General features: G+C 38.6%; 2 protein-coding genes across 3 annotated transcripts in view; one reads left to right on the forward strand and one right to left on the reverse strand.

The window, feature by feature from the left end:
- kcnk9 (potassium channel, subfamily K, member 9) overlaps nucleotides 1-21,608 on the reverse strand; it is a 45,171-nt gene that overhangs the window by 3,915 nt on the left and 19,648 nt on the right. The window lies entirely within an intron of this gene.
- On the forward strand, nucleotides 25-19,671 carry LOC309698971 (uncharacterized protein). Of its 2 annotated transcripts, none has more exons than XR_014274226.1 (4): nucleotides 25-584; nucleotides 10,329-11,328; nucleotides 13,352-13,479; nucleotides 15,708-19,671. XR_014274226.1 is itself a non-coding variant. In XM_082521738.1 (4 exons), the coding sequence occupies exons 1-4, from the start codon at nucleotides 553-555 to the stop codon at nucleotides 13,407-13,409; spliced, it is 405 nt and encodes a 134-aa protein (XP_082377864.1). In that variant the 5' UTR covers nucleotides 25-552; the 3' UTR covers nucleotides 13,410-19,671. The 2 variants fall into 2 exon arrangements, 1 of the variants encoding a protein (XP_082377864.1); XM_082521738.1 differs by having other exon boundaries at nucleotides 10,329-10,432; nucleotides 11,118-11,328; nucleotides 13,352-19,671.

The following is a 21,608-nucleotide window of genomic DNA, read 5'->3' on the forward strand; positions in this document are numbered from 1 at the left end:
ATATGCAGCAGGATTAGGGATGGGTACCGGTGTCCGGTGCCATGATGGCACCGGTTCTGACATAAACGGTAGTAACCAGACCGAAAAGCAGCGCACATTTTGGTGCTTTATTTCGGTGCTTTTTTTTTCCTGAGCTGTGCACTTCTAGCCAATAATTTTACGTTTCCGAGGATAGTAGGCGGGTCCAGGTACGTACTTTTAGAGCAGAGCTACAGATTAAAAATGTCCAAGGCGAAGCGGTCAAAAGTCTGGCTGTACTTCACAGCAAAATATGCAAACTCAGCAGCCTGCAACAAGTGCTTTAAGCTGATACTGTGATACTGTCAAAGGAGGTAACACCTCAAATCCGATGAAACACCTGGCGACGCATAGCGTTTTTTTTAAAAGCCCAGAAATGCGCCGTATGATAGCTTGCTGCGAGACCTCACACCGAGCGCATCTACTGTGCGTGGGTTGCCTGTTATCTGACCCGGAGTTAGCAATATCCCCCAAAAACCCCGAAGAGGAGAGTCCTGGCCCCTAGCCCTGCCAGTGTAGCAGAAATGATGACGGATGATGATGCAGCAGCAGCTGTTCTTCTCTGCGTGAGTAGCTTAATGTTCGTGTGTAATTTACGTTGAGTAGGCTAACCACGTTATTACATTAATGCATGTAAAGTGAACTAACAAACCTCATCATAGCTACATGTGTCTGTCTTCTTGTTTGATGGCAGATACTCCCTTCACCCTGGCCAAAAAGGCTAAAATGACCAAAGAAAAAGTGGAAAACAGCTAAACATGAGAGGTTTTGGATAAAGTTTGTGTTTTTTCCATTGTTTAAGCACTGCTTCCAGCCAAGAGTGATGCCATATATGCCCCATAGCTGCAGAAAAGGCTAACATTGTTATCTTTTTACAAAAAAACAGCTGAACATGAGAGGTTTTTGGACCAATTTTGTGTTCTCCATTCTTTAAGCACCGGTTTGAGCACCGTTTGAGCACCAGCACCGTTTCAAAAGTACCGATTTGGCACCGGTATCGGATAAAACCTAAACGATACCCATCCCTAAGCAGGATGTACTATAATGTTGCAGCACAACAACAGACCACACCTAAACATAACCTTACTGCAGAGAGCCCAGACCAGCCATGCTTCTTCTTTCAAAATAAAGCACTGCTTACAATAAATTTCACTTTAAGAATGTGTATTACTGACTATTGTGAAACTCACAGGAAACAGACAACAGCCTCTCACTTTATGACAGCTTAAATTGTTTTAACAGGTTAAATCGATTTAATCCCCCTCCCAACTTAAATGGCATTAATGATGAAACGGAAGTGGGGGCAGTATTGTTAGTTAAATAAAAGTCCAGTATTTCGAATTTCCGTCTTTAAAAGGATTTGAGCTTCCTGAGTAAAATCTAGAAGCAGGAAACTTGGGTAAAAACACTGAGCGTAGGTGTTTGTTTTGCATTGCAGCACAGCTTATTTGAAAATTCTTTCCGTGGAGTTGGAAGAGTGTGCCTAAAGTGTTGCTGCAAATGAGCCGACTGAATCTGTTGAACAATGAGCAGTGATTACTTTAAATATGGACTACAAAAAGATACGTTTAAAAAAAGGAAAATAAATTTTACTGCAGACTTATTTCGACACAGGTATAGTATTAATGCAAATATATATCATGCAGATCTGCAACTGCTTAATCATGCGATTATTATATACATATACATATACATATACATATACATATACATATTGTAAAATTATGATATTATTTTATGCCATGTTATACCCCTAATTAAAGATTGTGAATTATTATGTAGTTTTAGTTTGCATTATTCTCCTGAATTAGAAGAAGCTGATAACTATTGCATTAGTTAAACTGATTTGCATTACATTAAATTGCTGACTTGTTGTGAATGAATGATATTGTTTTATGATGCATTATATTGCTGAGTTATAAGAAATACTGTTCGCAGAAGGTTATTGTCTAATTTGTCTGAGTAGAAGAGAACAGAGTGTGCTGGAGTTTTCTGCCCCATTTCAGCAGGAGCAGATAAACAGGGAGCCAAGGTCGTAGCTTAGGCGCTGTGTGAGAGAGAGCATGTGAATGTTTAGGCTTTTTATGATAAGGTGGAGGCACCAGAGGTTATAAAAGTTTGAGCAATGCTCCACCATTTTGAGATTTTGAGGCTGTCTGCATCAGTGTCCATCTCCCACGTGTGTGATCATTAAATCATCGTTTGACTCAACCCGGCCGGACCAGTGTTGTTATTGTGGTTTTTTCTCTTGTCTCCATCCCCAATATTTTGAACCTTAACAATATACATATATTATTTACTAATTATTGCAGGAGAAAAAATATTTTTCAGGGTTAATGTCATGTGGAAAATATAGCAAAAACATGCCTGTGGCATCTCAAAAGTCTTAGGCAACTCTAATTACATCTCAGGACAGATTTGTATACCCAGCCATCTGTCTTTTTCCAATCTTGCTCAAAATTAGCAAATTAATTGATATTGATTCTTATTGCTTAAATTTGTTCTCAGCGAGTAATTAGGACGTAATGAATTACAGTAGCAGCTGTGAAGAAGTGACAGCTTTCATTTGATTACAACTCGACAGAGTATGTATATTACCACAAATGTCGTCCACAGATGATCCTTCAGCATTATGGGCTGCACTCGAAGACATTATGCCAACTAAAAACTACTTCTGTTCAGTCATTTGAGCTTCCTGTCACAGGCTTGTTGAAGTGTGATAGGTATTGGTTCAACTTCTGCCAACAAGGCTCGTGTGGATTCTCCTTTTTTTATTATTTAAATCTGGACAGATAAGCACCTAAATGTCATTCTGATGGTGAAAGCAATGTACTATTAAAAACGTGGACCTGTTAGTGATAAGACTAATGATATTAAAAGGGAAAAAAAGCAAAAAGCAATAAAATCATATCCACAGTGATATCCTGTCAGTCGGAGCTCTCGTTGCTCCAGCATTCATTAGTGTCCTTGCATTTCCAAGGCAATAAACAGAAGATTAACAGGGCTTTACAGGGATTCAGAGAGATGACCTACAGACCTACAGAGTGGATATTAACTTGTAAAAGTAATCATCTCTGACATTTATTGTATCAAATAATATCCACTTGGGTGCCGTCTATCTTGGACTGATAAGACGATGCATCCAGGAAAGCTTATCGTTTTTCTAGTTTGTCCCTGCTGCGTAACTCCTGACACACACGAAAACCATTTCCAAGCTCGAAAAAAAAAAAGTTGTGAAATGTCGGATAAACTATCCAACTGTCTTAAAGTATTTCTTTGATGTTGCTGATGGGCTGTGTGGAGTCCGTGACAGCATTGCACTGTGTAATCTGTTTGTCCTGTTATAATGACTCTATTATCTCTCGTTGTCTTGGGAACAGACATATTTGCTCTGCCACGCTGAGCCTGTGCCATGCACAGGTGCTTTGTGCTCATGTGTGCACAGGTGAATGCATGTGTTTGTGCACAGCACAGCAGAAAGAGAATCGTACTTTAATGAATGATAAAAGCATAGGACAGGAGCCCGGTCACGCTAATATTAAACATTAAGACGTGTTATGAAAAAGGAGGGTTGTGTTTCTGCAGGACTTCTCAAGGGGAGGAAGACGAGACTGGAGCTGCAGCAGGCGGGATTTGTTTGTAAAACACACCGGCCTTATCAGCCTGGAGCACAAAGTGACTCTGAAACGTAGACGAACTCACAATCCATTCAGTGAGATGCTGCATATTTGCAAAATGTTGATTTGATATGACTCATTAAAATATCTTTGAGAAATTATCTCCTAGACAGGAATCCGTTAAAACGTTTTAAAATTTCAGGGTTGCAATAACCTATGTAGCAGCTGATTGCATTGCTTTAGTAACAGGAGCACACTTTCTATTTTAAAGCATTTCCATAAACAGGGTACACGAGGAACATCTGCTAACATGTTAAAAGAAGAACAAAGAAGCTCAGTATTCTGTGTGTGATCTTAGCGTCTCTCCTAGAATATTTCAGTATGAACACGTTTTCTGTATCACTGCACATCTGTTGACTCAGTCTTGAAATGTTTGAACAAACCGTAGTGGGAAGTTTGATTACACGACGACACAAAAGTGCCTCCTGAAAGTCGCGTCAGTGTCGTCTGGAGTGGGAGGAGGTAAAAGCTGCAGATCAGTGCGCTTTCATGTTACATCCTTTTTCTACAACCAAGCCACGATGAAATTAGTCTGCGAATCACCAGCCATGCTATTGTCTCTGTGAGCCTTTGCTGTCAGGGTGCTGATGTTCAGCAGGTGTACTGTTCGACATCTTAGTTCAGTTTTGCTAATTAACGCCACAGCGCTTTTCTCATGGGGGGGAAATGTAATTAGATTTGCAGATACTGGTCCATAAAGCAACAAGCAAATTAAAAATTCCCACAATAAAGAAATAATACAGAACTTTAATGTGTGTACCAAGTGCCGTGGCACTATGGTGCATTTCCATCCATGTTTCACAGTATGCATCGAGGCAGCGTGTTAGTGTACATTTCAAGTGGCTTTTTATCTGAAATTAAAGGAGTTGTTGAGAGTGCTGATCAAATCACACTGGCTTGTCAAACAGCAAACCCAGTGCTAAATAACATGAAGTGTCAGAAACCACATCTTTGCTTACGCTTGACATTTCATTGTATACATTGTTTTTCAAAGAAGGCATTGCATATTACTGCATTTTGCATCTTTTACAAGAGCAAATCTGCCTCCAGCCCAAACCTTTTACCAGTTTAAAACATTTGAAATGAGTGACTATTATCGGTGACAAATAATATATAAAATATACATGATCTTGAAAACCTTCTATTCAAAGGTTCTATTTGGCCCTAATCTCCTCACTGTAACCTTCAAAACTTCAGTTTGAGTTTAGAAATCACACAGCCTGTCTTTAAAAAAAAAGGTTTTCTAAGTTATCTTTTTGATACAACCTAAAGTTAGGACCGGTGACCCTGAAGAGCACTTCAATTATGCCGCTATAGGCATCACGATGCACACAGCATCTCTCTTCTATGCTCTCTGCATATTTACACTCTAAAAACTGCATGCTGTTAGCGTTGTGTGTCTCTGTCATGTAAGTCTGCCTCTCTCTGCCCCTGGAATTGGATGTGCTAACAAAATGCCAACTGTTTTACTCTTGCTTCATAAGGATGTTTGGTTTTCTCTCTATAAAATCTTCGTCTGAGACTGTTGAAGTAAGTTAGTGCTATAAGGAAAAGAACATTAATAACTAAATCATATTTGCACACTTTCTTCTAGATTTTAAGGTTCAATATCAGGAGCCAAAACAAAAAAAATGTTTTTCAAATTTTACTGTTTATTCAAGCTAAATAAAAGCATATAATGCTTTCTGACAGGTTGCATTCTGTAAATGTCATGTAAATCAGCAGCATAGCAGTACTAAGGTTTAGCACTAATATAAAAGGTCAAGGAGTCTAGAAAAGCACTACACAAATACCAGCTCATTTCCTAGTGTGAATGAATAGAAATCAGTAATGACATCAGTACATAACTTACAAAGGTGCATATTTGCACCCCTGCATTAGGGTACAGAAGTAGTCTGATCTTCATAAGGTACAAATCATCCCAATATATACAGTGATCTAGATGACAATAAAACATATTATTGGGAGTATGTTAGTATGACTCAATCATCTACCAAAACAGTGTTTTTCATTTTCATTCAGTTTCACGACAAATATGAGACAGATACAACGATGTATATCACTGCATTAAATATATACACAAAAGAGTTGCGTATAACCCTTTAAAAAAATGTAAATGTCTTTTGAAACAATCTCAAAATTCAATCTATAAGCGAACAAATATATCACACCCCCTGTTGCTCAGCACACTCACCTCCAAACTGCTTCTTATGTTTTACACACTTCTGAATATACCAAAGCAGCTTTCGTGATAAATTTGGATGACTCAACCTTTGTTTGGATCCAATCCACTTTACTATGACTTCTTTTGAGTGTCTGCACACACCCACAATGTGAATCCATAGGTCTCTGTGAGTGTGAGTCATTGTTGCTTAAACTCGAAACTGACACAGCTGGCTGCCTAAATCCAATTATTATATCATTCTATTATTATAATTCTTCCTGTATGGGAAGAAAAGGGACCATCCCACAGTCGTAGACTGGCTTAATGAATTAACCACCAACCTACACCCTGAAAGAATTGTCAGTCTCTGATCTGCTCGTGAGTCAAACGTAATCCTTCAAATAACACAAATCTGGAAAGTGTTTGTCAGGAGCATTAAATATTCATGGGTAAAAATAAAATTAAAATAAAATATCAGAGTTAAAGTTTATAGAAAATATTCTTAGGATCACTTAAAATGAATAACATTTTGACAGAGGACAACAGTCCCAAAACTGTCTTTTAACTGTGATGCTTAAACCCTGTCAGCTGCTTGGAAATTGATCAGTTAAAAGATCCCAAGAGGTCACTGAAACCTTTGAGGAGTTTTAAAATGTATTATATGCAATGGCCTTCACAGTCACATGAAGACCTATAGGAAATTTTAGATTCAAGTGTTTAACAGCAGTGTGCACCACATTAAGGCTCTTTCTATACTCATTATACTCATTATACATCGCTTACATATTCCAATATGTAAAAGGGCATATCATTTACAGTGTTGGCCAAGTTACTTGAAAAATTAGTTACTAATTACTGATTACTTCTCCAAAAAAGTAATCCTGTTACTTTACTGATTACTTGTTTTCAAAAGTAATTGGTTACTTAGTTACTTTTTAAAAACATGACACACAACCTGTCATAAAGTAATAGACCCGTCATCCCAACTCTACTTTTTTCTGCATAATTCTTCATTTAAAATTGAATCAAATGGAAAGCCTCTTTTAGCTTTATGCACATTGCATTAAGCAAACATTAAATTCTAATAACTGTCTTTGACTTGAAGAAATTTGTTTAACATTTAAACCTATTTTCTGCATATTCCAGCATATAAAATAATGTTTTGTGTTTACACGCTTTCAAATAGATGCAAGTAAAACACAGCAGAAAATAAATAAAATAAAAGATTCTGCACAGTCATACTCTCTCCTGCACTCCATATTATCCATTGTTGATCTGCACACATCTGTTGCTGCCACGGGCGTCGCACGTGCTTACGTCATTGTCATGAGACACTCTCACAAAATCACGACGGTTTAGTAACGCAGTAATGCAGCGTGCTTACAGGAAAGTAACAGTAATCTAATTACTTTTTTGCATAGTAATCCCTTACATTACTCGTTACTTGAAAAAAGTATGCGTTACTGTAACGCGTTACTGCCCATCTCTGATCATTTATGTATAGAAAATATAAGGGAGTTCTCCAAGAGAACCAAGGTTACAATGTAACCATGTATTATGTCATATTGTACATATAGTACAACAACTAAAGTAGTTACAAACTTTGTTAGTGCTGTTCTGGTTTATCAGACATTTTTTACTTTATCCTCTTCCACGTAAACCAGATCACTGCTGACTCATCAAAGGTACGGCTAGGGCCAGGGTTTGGTAATGTCCGCCATTTTCAATGGAGATTTTCTCTGTTTGGAACATCCAATAGGAACATTTTTCAACAGAAAAACTGCATGCCAAAATGTAAGAGACTTTATTCATAACATGAACTTTCTGAAAACGTGAGCATTTAAAACATAAAACAAAACCTAAACTTCACCCTAGATGGATGGATATTAGGAAGTTAAACGACCACCTGCTGCGTCGGTAAACAAGGCAGATGAATCAAAACCATAACAGTGCAACAAAGCAGTTTCATTTTTATTCTATTGTATTCTCTACCTACATTTTATATGTTACAGTTTGAAATCTGATTTTGCATCACATTGGAAATGAGGGCATGTATTTTTGACTGGAACGAGAGAATAAATTATAATGGCAAAAAACAACAATAATTAGAGCTAGAAAGTTATTTTCTAATCATATGATTGTCTATGCAAAGAGACTGCTGTGAATGAGCAGCTATTTCTCTATAGGTTGTCTTTCATTTTCACACAAAGCTGGTTATATAACATGTATCATCCATAATTCATAACACTATCAAGGTAGTCCCTCGTTAGTATTCACATACAAGATGGATAGTAACTCTACAAGTGTCAAGCAGTTGCTTAAACCAACTGCCTTTTGGTCATTTGATCCCGAGGTTAATCTGCCTCACATTATTTCAGGTGCCCTGGTGGCATTAATTGCTACAGGCCATGGCATTTTAATGAAGGTCAAGAAGAGCAGAGAGCGCAGAGGTGAGAACACCTTGTTCAGCTCTCTGCCTGAGTCTCCACCACGTCACCAACAAGAGCTTAATGTGTCTGGGAAGTGGAAACACCATGGTTACCTGCTACAGGCAGGGAACCTTTCATTATCAGTGCTTTTTGAAACACAAGTCTCCCTACAATTCCACTTTGTTATGGTACCATAATGGTTATGGTCTTTCAGCTGCGAGTCAGCTTAACTCTGTTGTTAAGGAAAAAAATGTCAAATGTAGAATTGTACACTTACAAAGAGGCAATTCCACTGATATCAGAGATGCCTGCCAGCCATGTAGAAAGATCGCATTTACATTTTAAGTGTTTTGTCCAATGCTCTTATTCAGAAACTTTGCGTGAGTGCAGTATGACAGAGCAGAAAACATATAGACTGAAATTACATTCACATTAAAGTCAGGAACCAATATTTTTTGTAAAACAGTGCTTGTTTTGCCTCTTGCAATGACCAGTGTACATAACAAATTTATGAAGCATCATGTTATATGTAAAAGAAAAGAATAAGCAGCTAACATCAACTATCACGACAAGCAAGGGTGCTACATGGCTTACAGAAAGTTAAATTTCGAGGCAGGGAACATTTAGAACATCCTGTTCTCAAGTCCTGATAAGGATTTCAAGAAATTGGAAGTTACAAAGGTGGAGATTTACTATCAGCTCTAAAGAAAACTTTCCTAAAAGCATTTGACCACCGTCTTCAAATCATATGAAGCAGGGTCTTAGGCTATATAGCAGAAGACGTGTCACATGGAAACCTCCTGGTGGTGTTTATGCTGGACCTCTTTTTATTTGAGAGTTCTACACAGAACCTTCTGATGGCTGTAGTAATCACAATGAGGAAGAAAGGTGATTTAAGCGACTCTGACTATGGTGAGTGGTTCTCATGCCAGAGGGGTTGGTCTGAATACTTCAGAAACTGCTGATCTACTGGGATCTTCCCACACAACCATCTAGGATTCATACAGAATGGTCCAAAATAATGTGAGCAGTGACCAGCAGTTCTCTGGGTGAAAATCCTCCGCTGGTGTCAGAGGTAAAAGAATAGAGAGAGGAAAGCAACAGAAACTCAAATAACCACTTGTTACAACCACGACATGTCCAACCTAGAACCAGGCAAGGCTATGGCTGCAAAAGGCCCACTGGGTGCCACTGCTGATGACTAAGAGTGGGAAACTTAGGCAAAGATTGTGGCTCAAGACTTGGAAGTTCGCCTCGTAATTGGAAGGTTGACGGTTCGAGCCCCGGCTTGGACAGTCTCGTTCATTGTGTCCTTGGGCAAGACACTTCACCCGTTGCCTACTGGTGGTGGTCAGAGGGCCCGGTGGCACCAGTGTTTGGCAGCCTCGCCTCTGTCAGTGCGCCCCAGGGTGGCTGTGGCTACAATATAGCTTGCCATCACCAGTGTGTGAATGGGTGGATGACTGGATGTGTAAAGCGCTTTGGGGTCCTGAAAGCGCTATACAAATACAGGCCATTTACCATTTAATTAACTAACCATTATTGGACCATAGAAGAAGAAAAACATTGCGTGGTCTGCTGAGTCTTAATTTCTGCTGCAACATTCAGATCATAGGGACCAAGTTTGGCATAAAAAAACAAAAATGCTTAAATCGAATCTGAATGAACAGTGAGGCTGGTGGTGGTGCTATAATGGCGTGGGGGATATTTTGTTGGTACACTTTAGACACTTGAACATGACACTAACTTCACTATACTCAAAACTCAAATGATCTGTCCAATGACCAGATTTCAAAGCGCTTTGAGTGTTCAGGTAGAGTAAAAAAGCGCTATATAAAAACTAGTCCATTTACCAGATTTCAATCCATTCCTCTTCATTATTTGAACATTACAGCAACCTCTAGTAGACAAGTTCCTGTTTGTGAATGACACCTTCCAAATTTCACTTAGTCATTTAGATCTATTTGTTATGGTCCAGACAGGCATGTGTTTTCTTTTTGGGGGGTTTCCCTGCTTTTGCTCCCTCTCTCTTGTTCACAGGTGGAGATGTGGGCTGGTGTTCCTTCAGGCTCTCTGCAGGCGAAGCTGCTTTCTATTGGGAGTTCCTTCCACATCTGTGTTGCACTGTCTTCACCTCCAGATATGTAAGAAGTGACCGTGCGTTACTGCCCTCTGCGAAATTGTTGTCACCAATATAGTGGTAATTTATAGAGGCAGGTGGATCGAGCTAAATATCGATAGTATCGATACAAACACTAGTGTTGGTATCAGGTCGATACTAGTGAGATAGGTTTGATACTTTTTAACTTTTTTATAAGTTCAGGATGTAGCTCAAGGAATTGTGTTAATTTTTTTTTTGGATGAGAGGAATGAAAAAATGTACCTCAAACATGCACTATGAAATGTCTTTGCCTTGACTGTCACGTCTATTTTATTTATAGTCTATAGCACATTTAATCAACAGAAGTTGACCCAAAGTGTTTTAGAGACAGACACATTCACGCTCCAGGTCTAAAGAAACCCCAAAACAAAATGAAAAGCTGAAAATGTGCTTTGTTGTGTTAACTAATTACTTTGGAAAGTAAAAATCACAATGATTTAGTGGTCATAAAATGCATTCAGAATTAGCAAATTGATGAGTCATCTCGTATGTACACACTGCTCTCCCCTACATAAGCTGCCTTTATAAGTTAAAAGTATCAGTATCAGCCATACTGACCCTGTATTTACTTGGTATCATATCAATGAGAGTATCGCACAGTATTAATTAGGCCTTCCGTGTTCTTAGTGTTCGTGCTTTTTGTTCATTTAAATCCTTTTCTGCTCTAGCATCATCTCCTATTTCAGCTCCGCTGTACCTTGACTCATATTTTCTTCACGGAGTCATCTGTGCAGTTGAATTGTTTTTTCTAAAACTGACTGCCAATCAAGAAAACTGCTACAGACCTGCCTGCGCGCTCCACCAAGTCATCAACTCTGCCTCCAACACCCACCTCACTGACAACAGCCCCTCCAAATCAGCAGTTCCAAGAAATGTCAAGTGAGCCACTCTTTTTTTGAGCTACCCTTTGGATTACTTTCAAACCCACCTTGGTCTCTATTGAGTCTATCGCTCGTCTCCTGCCCCACTGCCATAATGAACTCACCCTCCTGAGTCATTAACCTGTTTTTTGATACAGCTTCTCTTCTGTTCAATAAATGGTTTAAAGCGCTAGTCAGCAGTCTGACTATGCTTATTGGGTCCAGATAACACTTAAATATGACAGAATAATCTGGCCAGCCTCCGGACCCTGCAGACGCATTCCTTCTATTAGGTCTACATGACCAGATTTTGGCTTCCCTGGTTGAAAAAATATGTTCCACTCACCAAAGCCTACACCAAATGTTTAACACAGTTCAATACATAAATGCTAAGACCCCTCAAATGCCTCCCACTGAGTCACCAGACCACTTTGCCGCAGTCCTCCATACACAAACACACATACCACCCACAATGGTAGACCGAAAGAGCTAATCAAGAGCTCAAGGCGGCACTGCGTCTCTCTTGGAGCTCCCCTTTAGCCTGGGTTCAATACCCTCACAGAACATTAACTTCCTTGTCCCATCACATCACCTTTTGAAACCTCAGTAGGTTATTAGCCTACACTATTCCCATCCAAGAAAAATAAATAATGTCACAAGCAACCATCTTTGCTGTTGCTGCCATATCTGGAAACACCAAAGCAGCTCTTCTCAGAACCATGGAGCACAACTGTCATCTGGCTGACAGGAGGACAACCCCAGCCCCCCAATATAAGCCAGGTCAAAGAGTTTGGCCGTCTTCCAAAGATATCCCTCTGAATTGCAGAAAGAAAGAAATTATTGGACTATTTGAGACTGACAGTCTGCAGTTTGCCTAAAACTCTCAGCGCCAATGAAAATCCATGCTAACATTCACAAATAAAACCACTCCTTTCCATCCCATCTCTGTCCAGTTTGTTCTCAAATTTGAACAAAAATGAATTTGGGACAATTGTTGCCATTGTTTAAAGCACAGGTGTTGAACTCCAGGCAGATTGTCCTGCAGATTTTAGATGTGTCCTTGATCCAACACAGCTGATTTAAATGGCCAAATGACCTCCTCAACATGTCTTGAAGTTCTCCAGAGGCCTGGTAATGTACTAATCATTTGATTTAGGTGTGCTGACCCAGGGTGAAATCTAAAACCTGCAGGACACCGGCCCTCGAGGCCTGGAGTTCGACACCCCTGGTTTAAAGAATCCATTTGGGCTGTTGCTATAAATGTGACAGTGAACTCTGTCTTGGTCACATTTTGATGGCCCAGCCACCTTGACCGGTATTGTAATTGTTCCTTGAATTTTTCTGTCACCCTGCTTCTAATACAATCCATTATTCCCTCTTGTAAATGTGTCTCAGTTTGCTGAGAGAATAATGTGTAACACACATGAATACAACACCCCAAACAAATGTGACTTTTTGGAAAAGCAACATCAGAAATCGCCTCATTAAAAATAGATTGCAATAAGGGATTTCGAGCACCAGTCGACTGCGATATTACTTCAGTTACTTCATCATATCAAAACCTCACATTGCCTGCATTCTCACTGAAGCATTTCTTGTCAGGAAAAGTTCTCAAGGTCAGAGAAACTGTTCCACTGCCTGCACCAGTATTTACTGATAAATAAAAAGAAATAAATTCTGTATGTGAATTGTTATTCCCCTTTTGTTTGCCAAAATGAAAATCTGAAATTAGCTTAATTAAGAGCAGTAAGCAGTCTATTGCACAACTTACACTAAGTCACATTTGTAGTCCCTGAATCTTCTGTTAGCTCTGAGTTCAGTATTTTCTTAGGGGTGGGGTAGATACTATATAAAAGAGAGAGCGTGAGCTTTAAGCATAGCAGCCTGAATGCTAAAGGTAGATGCAAACTGGGTATGTAATCCATCATATAAGTAAGTCTTTGTATGTCTGCGAAGACTGTAATTCTCTACGTGACACTAGCAACAGAGGATGCAGCTCCATTCATTGCATGAATGGTTAAACCCTTTTTTTTGTGAAACAGTCTCCTCATGAGCATGTCGCCTGATGGAACCGAGCAGCCGCGCAGGATTCAGCAATAAGCACAACAAACAACCCCCTGAGGCGAGAAAGAACAGAAGCCAACAGACACGCGTATACCAAAAGAACAAGGTTAGAGATCATCAAGTATGGTAATGAGAAAGTAGACACAAGAAAAGTGGAAGTACTGTGCAAAAGTATTGAGCACCATTCATTTCTTTATATTTTTCTTGGAAAATGGGAAATTGATGCAGTGATTTACTGAAATGTGCAAACATAAGATTGAAACTCGGTATTGTATAAGATATTTTCCAGATAGTTTGTTCCTAATTCCATCAATTTTTACAAGATCGCAAACACCACTGATTGAAATGCAGTGACAAATCATGAGAGAGTGTTTTACAGATGTCTGCAGATGTTCACTACACCGCGTACCAAATTATTATGCAAATTGTGTTTAAGTTAATAAGTTGTTTTTCAATTAAACCCATGGATGGAATTGTGTCTCAGGACTCTATGTATCACTGAAATCAATCTCGGACACCTATGATCACTAGTTTGCCAGGTGAGCCCAATTAAAGGAAAAACTACTAAAGAAGGATGTTCCACATTATTAAGCAGACCACCATTTTCAAGCAATATAGGAAGGAAAAAGGATCTCTCTGCTGCTGAAAAGCGTGCAATAGTTGAATGCCTTGGACACGTAATGAAAACCTTAGATATTTCACCAAAATTTAAGCGTGATCACCATAATGTTAGGAGATTTGTGGCTGAGTCAGAGCTCACATGGGTTCGTGCAGATAAAGGCACAATGATGAAGGTTTCTGCCAGACAAATACATCAGATTAAGAGAGCAGCTGCTAAAAGGCCATTACAAAGCAGCAAACACGTATTTGAAGCTGCTGGTGCCTCTGGAGCCCTGCGAACATCAAGGTGTAGGATCCTCCAGAGACTTGCAGTTGTGCATAAACCTTCTATTCGGCCACCCCTAACAAATGCTCACAAGCAGAAACGGCTGCAGTGGGCCCAAAACTACATGAAGACTAATTTTCAAACAGACTTCTTCACTGATGTGTGCAGTGCAACCGTGGATGGTACAGATGGACGAAGTGGAGGATGGTTGGTGGACGGCCACCATGTCCCAACAAGGCTGCGTCGTCAGCAAGGAGGTGGTGGAGTCATGTTTTGGGCCGAAATCACAGGGAGAGAGCTGGTCGGCCCCTTTAGGGTCCCTGAAGGTGTGAAAATGACCTCTGCAAAGTATGTGGAGTTTCTGACTGACCACTTTCTTCTATGGTAAAAAGGGAAGAACTGTGCCTTCTGCAACACAACCATCTTCATGCAAGACAATGCACCATCTCATGCTACAAGGAATACCTCTGCATCATTGGCTGCTATCGGCATAAAAGGAGAGGAACTCATGGTGTGGCCCCCTTCTTCCCTGACTTCTGTCCTGTTGAGAACCTTTGGAGCATCCTCAAGGAAAGAAATATGAGGGTGGGAGGCTGTTCACATCGAAACAGCAGCTCTGGGAGGCTATTCTGACATCCTGCAAAGACATTCAACTTTCCAAAACTTTCCAAAAACTTACAAGTTCCATGGATGCAAGAATTGTAAAACTGCTATCAAATAAGGGGTCCTATGTTCACATGTAACTTGACCTGCTAAGATGTTTTTGATTGAAAGTGAAATTGATCTACTAATGCTGCAACTTCAACAAATGACAATTTTCAATTCTCTACAACCTATAAAATCTTTTGAAATTCTGTGCGTAATAGTTTGGAAACTTAAAATGCACTGTTTTACCCCTGTTTCCCTTCCTTAACATCCACCCCTCCACCGGCAGTAGATCACAGGCGTCGAACTCCAGGCCTCGAGGGCTGGTGTCCTACAGGTTTTAGATGTGTCCTTGATCCAACACAGCTGATTTAAATAACCTCCTTAACATGTCTTGTAGTTCTCCAGAGGCCTGGGTGACCCAGGGTGATATCTAAAACCTGCAGGACACCGGCCCTCGAGGCCTGGAGTTCAACACCCCTGCAGTAAAATGGATGAACTCAAGGGCCAGAACTATCTATCAAGTCCTGTGCCGGGTGTTTGCTGAATTTTTTCCCCCATATCTCAACTCTCCTATTTCTCCAATTTCACAACTTTCAAATTCAATGGCAGTTTTCTCAATTCTTTAAGGCCACACAACATTCCATGCCATGATAAGACAAATGCATTAGTTCATGAACTGCTTTTTAATTGTTGCTGCAAAAGCACAATGTTTACCAACACTGGTCTTGTTTTAAGTGGATGCTGTTTGATGGGGTCTGCTTAATTTCCTTTAATATGCCCTCTTCTTGATATCTATGCAGACGTTTCCTGCAACCGTCTTTTGCCCATACCATCTATTCCAGGTCAGCCACAATCTGTCCATCTGGCCACATTGATACTGTTGCAGCTTGCTCAGATTGATCTGCAGCCTGAAGGATGTAAGCAGCAACCACAGAGCTAACACTAACAAAAGTCAAAAAATCAGATAAAAAAAAAAAAAAACAAAATATCAGTTATGGTGTGCAATTTCAAGTTCTGGCTGAATTATTTATTGCTGTTTCCTTTGTTGTGATTTGTTGTTCTCTGTGTGTTGTTTGCAATGTCCCAGCTGAACTGCTGCTGAGGCAAAATATGCCAACTGTCACAGGTTTGCGGTCCACAGTAAATCCTGCTTTAAACAGAGTACATTAGCTCGGCATCTCTGGATATAAGTAATTCTAATATAATCTTTCTTTCTTCATCAGGGAGATGATTCTTACTGTGTTTATTGTGGACCTCTGATATTGATACACTTACATGTAAGAAGTCATTTTCTTGATTACCGCAGTGATAGGTTTTAACAGCAAAGCATCTAAGGTAAATAAGAGGTGCTGCCTATACTCAGATTCACATCTACAGTTCTCTGTTTACCTTCTTGACATCCAGACACACACATACTTCCAAAAAGGAGACTCAGAGGAAAACCTATCTCCTGAAAACTACTAATCAACAATGAGTCACCCAACATCTTATCAAATAGTTATTGCTGCATCACTCTTCAGTTTTCTTTGGGCTTTTTTTCCCCATTTTCAGCTTTAAGCACAGTGCTGCCTAAGAGTGATTTCAGTGATAAAACATCGCAGGAGAGATGAGTACTAACAAAGGTGACTCATGCTTCTGAAACCTTTGGGGCAAATCATGATTCCATAACTCATCTGAAACAGTATTTCATAAATTTTCTTCTTTTTTAAATGCACTCTTTCAAGTCTCCCATGTCTGTGTCTGTCTGTGCACAAACTACTACTGTCTATAGTACAGAGAGGTTATATAAGACTGTATTATCTATAACAACATGTGATTATATCTATATCACAGGATATTTTTACTATATATATTGATATGCATAAACTAAAAAGAATTGATTGGATACATTTTACACAAATTTTAGCAACTAGGATGCAATTGTTATAAATTTTAGAGCCAATACAACATGATGGATGTAGCTACTGTGTTACACTGTGTTTGTAAATTTGTGGACCCAGATGCAGGACGTGTGAATCTGGAGCTGGCTTTAAAACTTTAAACACAAGGTGATTACAAAGTCCAGAAAACCAGAGAATAAACAAACACATGCCTGGGAATCCAAGGTTTCCAGAAATCATTAAATGTAAGAATACAATATTTGGAAACAGACTGCTTAAAGGGACATTCAACAATGGAGGAGACTGCAACAATATATACAAAAGATAACGAGGGAAGTGGAAACCAATAGGGAACACAGCTGCAGACAAGTGACATGGAAGTAAAACTCAACACACAGAGACTAATGATTGCCAAAAGAAAAAAAGGAAAGATGCACAGATGAACAGGAAAACAGGTGAAAGACACAAAGAGACAAGACTGAAGGAACAGAATGGGAACACGAAAGGGAACTAATAAACCTCAAGTGATATATAACGAAGCTAACAACAAAAGGCAAAAAATCCATTAAAATTAAGGAAATGATTCTGAGATTGTTTCACAATTTGTAGGTGCAGTTTTTTGCACATTGATGAACGTCTGCCTCTCTAAGATGCTGTTTGTAGACCCAGTGTTACTGACCCGATGCCAGTCAACCTAATTAGTTGCAAAATGTTCCTCTGAAATCTTTTTTTTTTTTTTGAAATGTTCTTTTTAGTATCACCACTTCCATCTTTTCTTCCCAACTTTTGAAATGTCTGCTATAAAATTTTAAATGAGCTTATATTTTTACATGAAATGTCTCAGTTTAAACATTTGATGTTGTCTCTGTTCATTTGTGATTGAAATATGGGTTTGTGGAATTTGCAGTCATTGCATACTGTTTTTTGTTACATTTAGATCTAAAGGCACCGTACAAACAGTATGAACATAACAGAGCAGTTCTGTTCAGTGACTTCCAGTAGCTACATTTTTTCAGGCACAATTTTGCAACTTTCAGTGATTTTTTTTAAATGCTAGTTAAGCTAGCATAGTAATTTATAATTAATGCAGATGTTTTCTCAAAATTGATTGGTCTTGACTGTTTTGCCAGCATCTCTGGAATGATTCAATGGAAATTGACCATCACAAATGCACTAAAGACATGTGTATGGCTAGAATTGCAGCAGTGAAAACACCAAGTCTAGTTCACATGTATGGCACAAATAGGTCACAAAGAGATAAACCTAACTCTTAATCCGAATACGTAATTTTTGTCTTTATGAAATTGTTCTCTAACGATTTGGTAATCAGGGGACATAAAATAAATATTCTTACACATATACAAACACGTAAGGTGGGGTAGGGTCAGGTGTGTTACTTATGATGACCTCAGAGGGTTAAACCAGATGAAGAGAAAGAAAATACACAAACAGATATGGGAGAGGATAGACGCAGGTAGACAGCAGGTGTTCTGAGTAAAAAAAAGAAAAGTATGAGCCAATTAAGATTAGCATAGAAAAATCTTAAGAAACTGGACGCCTAGGATGGCTCCCTGCGTGCAACCAAACCTGTTCTGCTTTCAGGCAAAGTAGCTTGGACTGCTATTTTTAAACCTTACTCTGAAAACACTTCAATAAAAAGAAAACTTGTTTTGTTGACTGCAGAACAATTTTTACATGTAAGCATTTAACTGAGGTGTCTTTTAACCTCTCTCTAAAATCAACCAAATCATAGACAGGCTGACTTGAAACATTTTAAGGATTACCTGAGATTGCATAGGTCATGGTGAGGGTGAAGAAATTCTTCAGCTGAAATGCTTTTTCAGACTGTGGCCACAAGAACACAATAATAACACAACAGTGAAGCTGATACTGTTATGTCTGGACAACCCTGTGTTAAGGAAACTCTGTTTATTTGTTCACTGTACTGCAGTGAGTGTGGAGCCTTTATGTGTTTGGTGTAGAAGCTGCTTGCTGACTGAGAAAAAACACTGACATAGGCTGTCTGTTTTTAGGTCTTTACAAGAACAATAGATTTTGTTATTAAAATATAATATTTAACCTACGAAAATAATACATAGATTTGAATAAACCACAATTCACCTAGATTGATGATCATTTTATAATGATCATATCATATTGTACATATTATGTGACTTCATCTCACTATCAATGATTAATAAGTAAAATGATTTTCTTACAGAAAATCCTATTAACTTATTAAATTACATTATAGATTAGTGTGACGGGACAATGAAAAGCATTAACTATTTCCAGTAACAGATACTGAAACATCACCAATATTTCACCAATAAACAGTGAAGGAAAATGTCGATGGACTGTCAGTAAAGTAAAAGCCAGTAATTAGTGCCGTGAAGAGAGATTTTCTTGCTCTTAGCTGACAATTACCAGCAAGAGCCATATGGATTTAATGCTTCATCACTGAAGACTGTGGTTCTACACTCCCCTGCAGCACAGTTTGTTGTTATTCCTATGTCACAAAACACTGCTTTTTAGTAAAGGCTGTAATACTGGAATAATTAGAAAGAACTATTAAGTATTTAGAAGATGCTTAAAGGAAGAATATTTAGAAATTAACAAAGCATTTGGATAGCGCATTTGCCCAATACCCAATTTTATATTTAATACTGAATTAATTAATACTGAAAATATTCAAAAAGTCTGTAGATCATATGTAAAAAAGAAAATTAATAAAAAAGTCTCATAAATGTGGTATGGGTAGGGGGTACACTGATAAAAGCAACTACAAGATATGTAAGCGTGTCATTAATCTGTATTCTATTATTTCAGTTCAAACAATCATTGTGAAACCTACGTGTTTGTTGTTTAACATTTCTGTGTGTATCTGTTTTTCTCTGTTGCTTCAATTTAATAAAAATATCAGAGAAAAAAAAAGTCTCATAAAATTTTGTGTAATGTTTTTTCTCGATATCACCAAAAATATCTAGTAATATCTGGAAATAGAAATATTGTTATTGATTATATATAGATATATAAATCTATATATAATATAGTGTTAGTTGGTAAATTTAAAAAAGATGTTATAATGCATACTGGGGTAGCTGTAGCTCAGGAGATAGTGCAGGTCACCTACTTATCAGAAGGTTGGTAGTTTGTTCCCTGGCTGCTCCACTGCCAACTATCCTTGGGCAAGATACGAACCCCAAGTTGCTCTCTGATGCATCCATGCGAGTGTGAGTGCGTGTGAATGGTAGATAGAAAGGACTTAAGCATAGAAGAAAGTGCTTGTGTGAATGAGGCGTGCTTTATAGAAATACTAAATAAGAATCTGTCCATTCACCGTTTATTCAGGAAAGAAATGCCAGACTGTTGATCCTGTTCATGTGCAGTGTCCAACTGGACCCAATCAACTTTCTGGAATTTTAAAAAAAAATGCTTTGATGATATCCAGAATTGACATCAAAATGTTTTTTATTTGTTTATTAGTTTGTTGGCTGGTTTTTTTTTTGTTGTTTTTTACTGTTTGGATGTTTCGCCTCCTGCAGACATGTTGCTACAGTTAGTTTGTCAACAAGTATCCAGTTGTGTTCGTAGCTTCATGGTGAATCCAATAGTCACTCGCTTTCACATCACTTTTCCAGTTAGTTAATTAACCGTGCTGGAAAGAAAACTAATGAGACAAGAGTAACTGGTTGCTATGAAACAACAATTTCACATCAATACAATCTGTTCACTTATTTATAAAATGAATGTTGATAAGCAATTAACGAATAATCTAACTATAATACTCCCAAATAAATCAAGAGGTAGTCATTACTGCAAACTGTAAAACAAAACTTTTCATTGGATAATTTCTTCTGTGGTAATCAAGGTGAAATCTCTGGGGTAAGAAAATGAAGCTTTTGATCTTTTCAGAGTGTTACCGAAAGAAATAAAGACAAACGAAAAAGGTTTTCACCCTCGTGGATCTTTGAATGCAGTTTGCTAACCAGGCTTGAAGATTTTAGATGACAACTAAAACATGGTTTTATGTCAAAATGATGTTTAATTTTCATGCTTCAAAATGCAGAGTCCTGTCATCATGGTGACTACTTCCATCTTTTATATACAGGCTTTGGTGGTAATTTATTTCTTGTGTTTTTCCCATAGTAACACGAGAAGCAGGCTCCCCTTGCTTGACTGTGCATCCTGCCACATCACAAACTCCTCAAGAATGGCTCAGGAAACATAACACAGTCCATGTACTGCACAGTCTGCAGGTCCCAAAGGATCTGCTGCTTGTTTTAGAGAGAAGGGTGCCTGTAGTACACAATACGTGTGCTATACATGCAGACAAGTCGGGGCTGATTAGTGGTTACTGTATACTGCCCACTCATCTTTTTCATTTCCTTTATTGCGTTTATTCGTTTTTAGATTTTTTTCAGTTCATTATTAAAAGGTTATTCTGTTTCTCTGCTTCTTCAGCTCACTCTTTACTTTCTCATTACATGTTTTAGAGTTAATGACCCCAACAAATTAAAATGTACAAAGGGGACTTTCTCTCACACTATTTCATACAGATACAAACTCAAAATGTGCTTTAGGCGAGATTAATTGTAATGCTGTTCTATGAGGCGAACAAACGAATCACAAGAAACCTGGAGCACAGTACCAGCATCAGCTCTGCTCTACTCACTGTTGAAAACTGCCATTAACTTCAAAGCATAATCTCCCCGTGCGTCCTATAAAATGCCAATTAAACCTCTGTAGAGAACATTTTGCTGAATGCATTCTGCAGCAGCCACAGCGCAGCGTGGTCATCACAATCCTCCCGGTGCAGAA

The sequence above is a fragment of the Aulonocara stuartgranti genome (assembly GCF_965226115.1).
Source record: "Aulonocara stuartgranti genome assembly, chromosome: 22".
NCBI lineage: Eukaryota > Metazoa > Chordata > Actinopteri > Cichliformes > Cichlidae > Aulonocara > Aulonocara stuartgranti.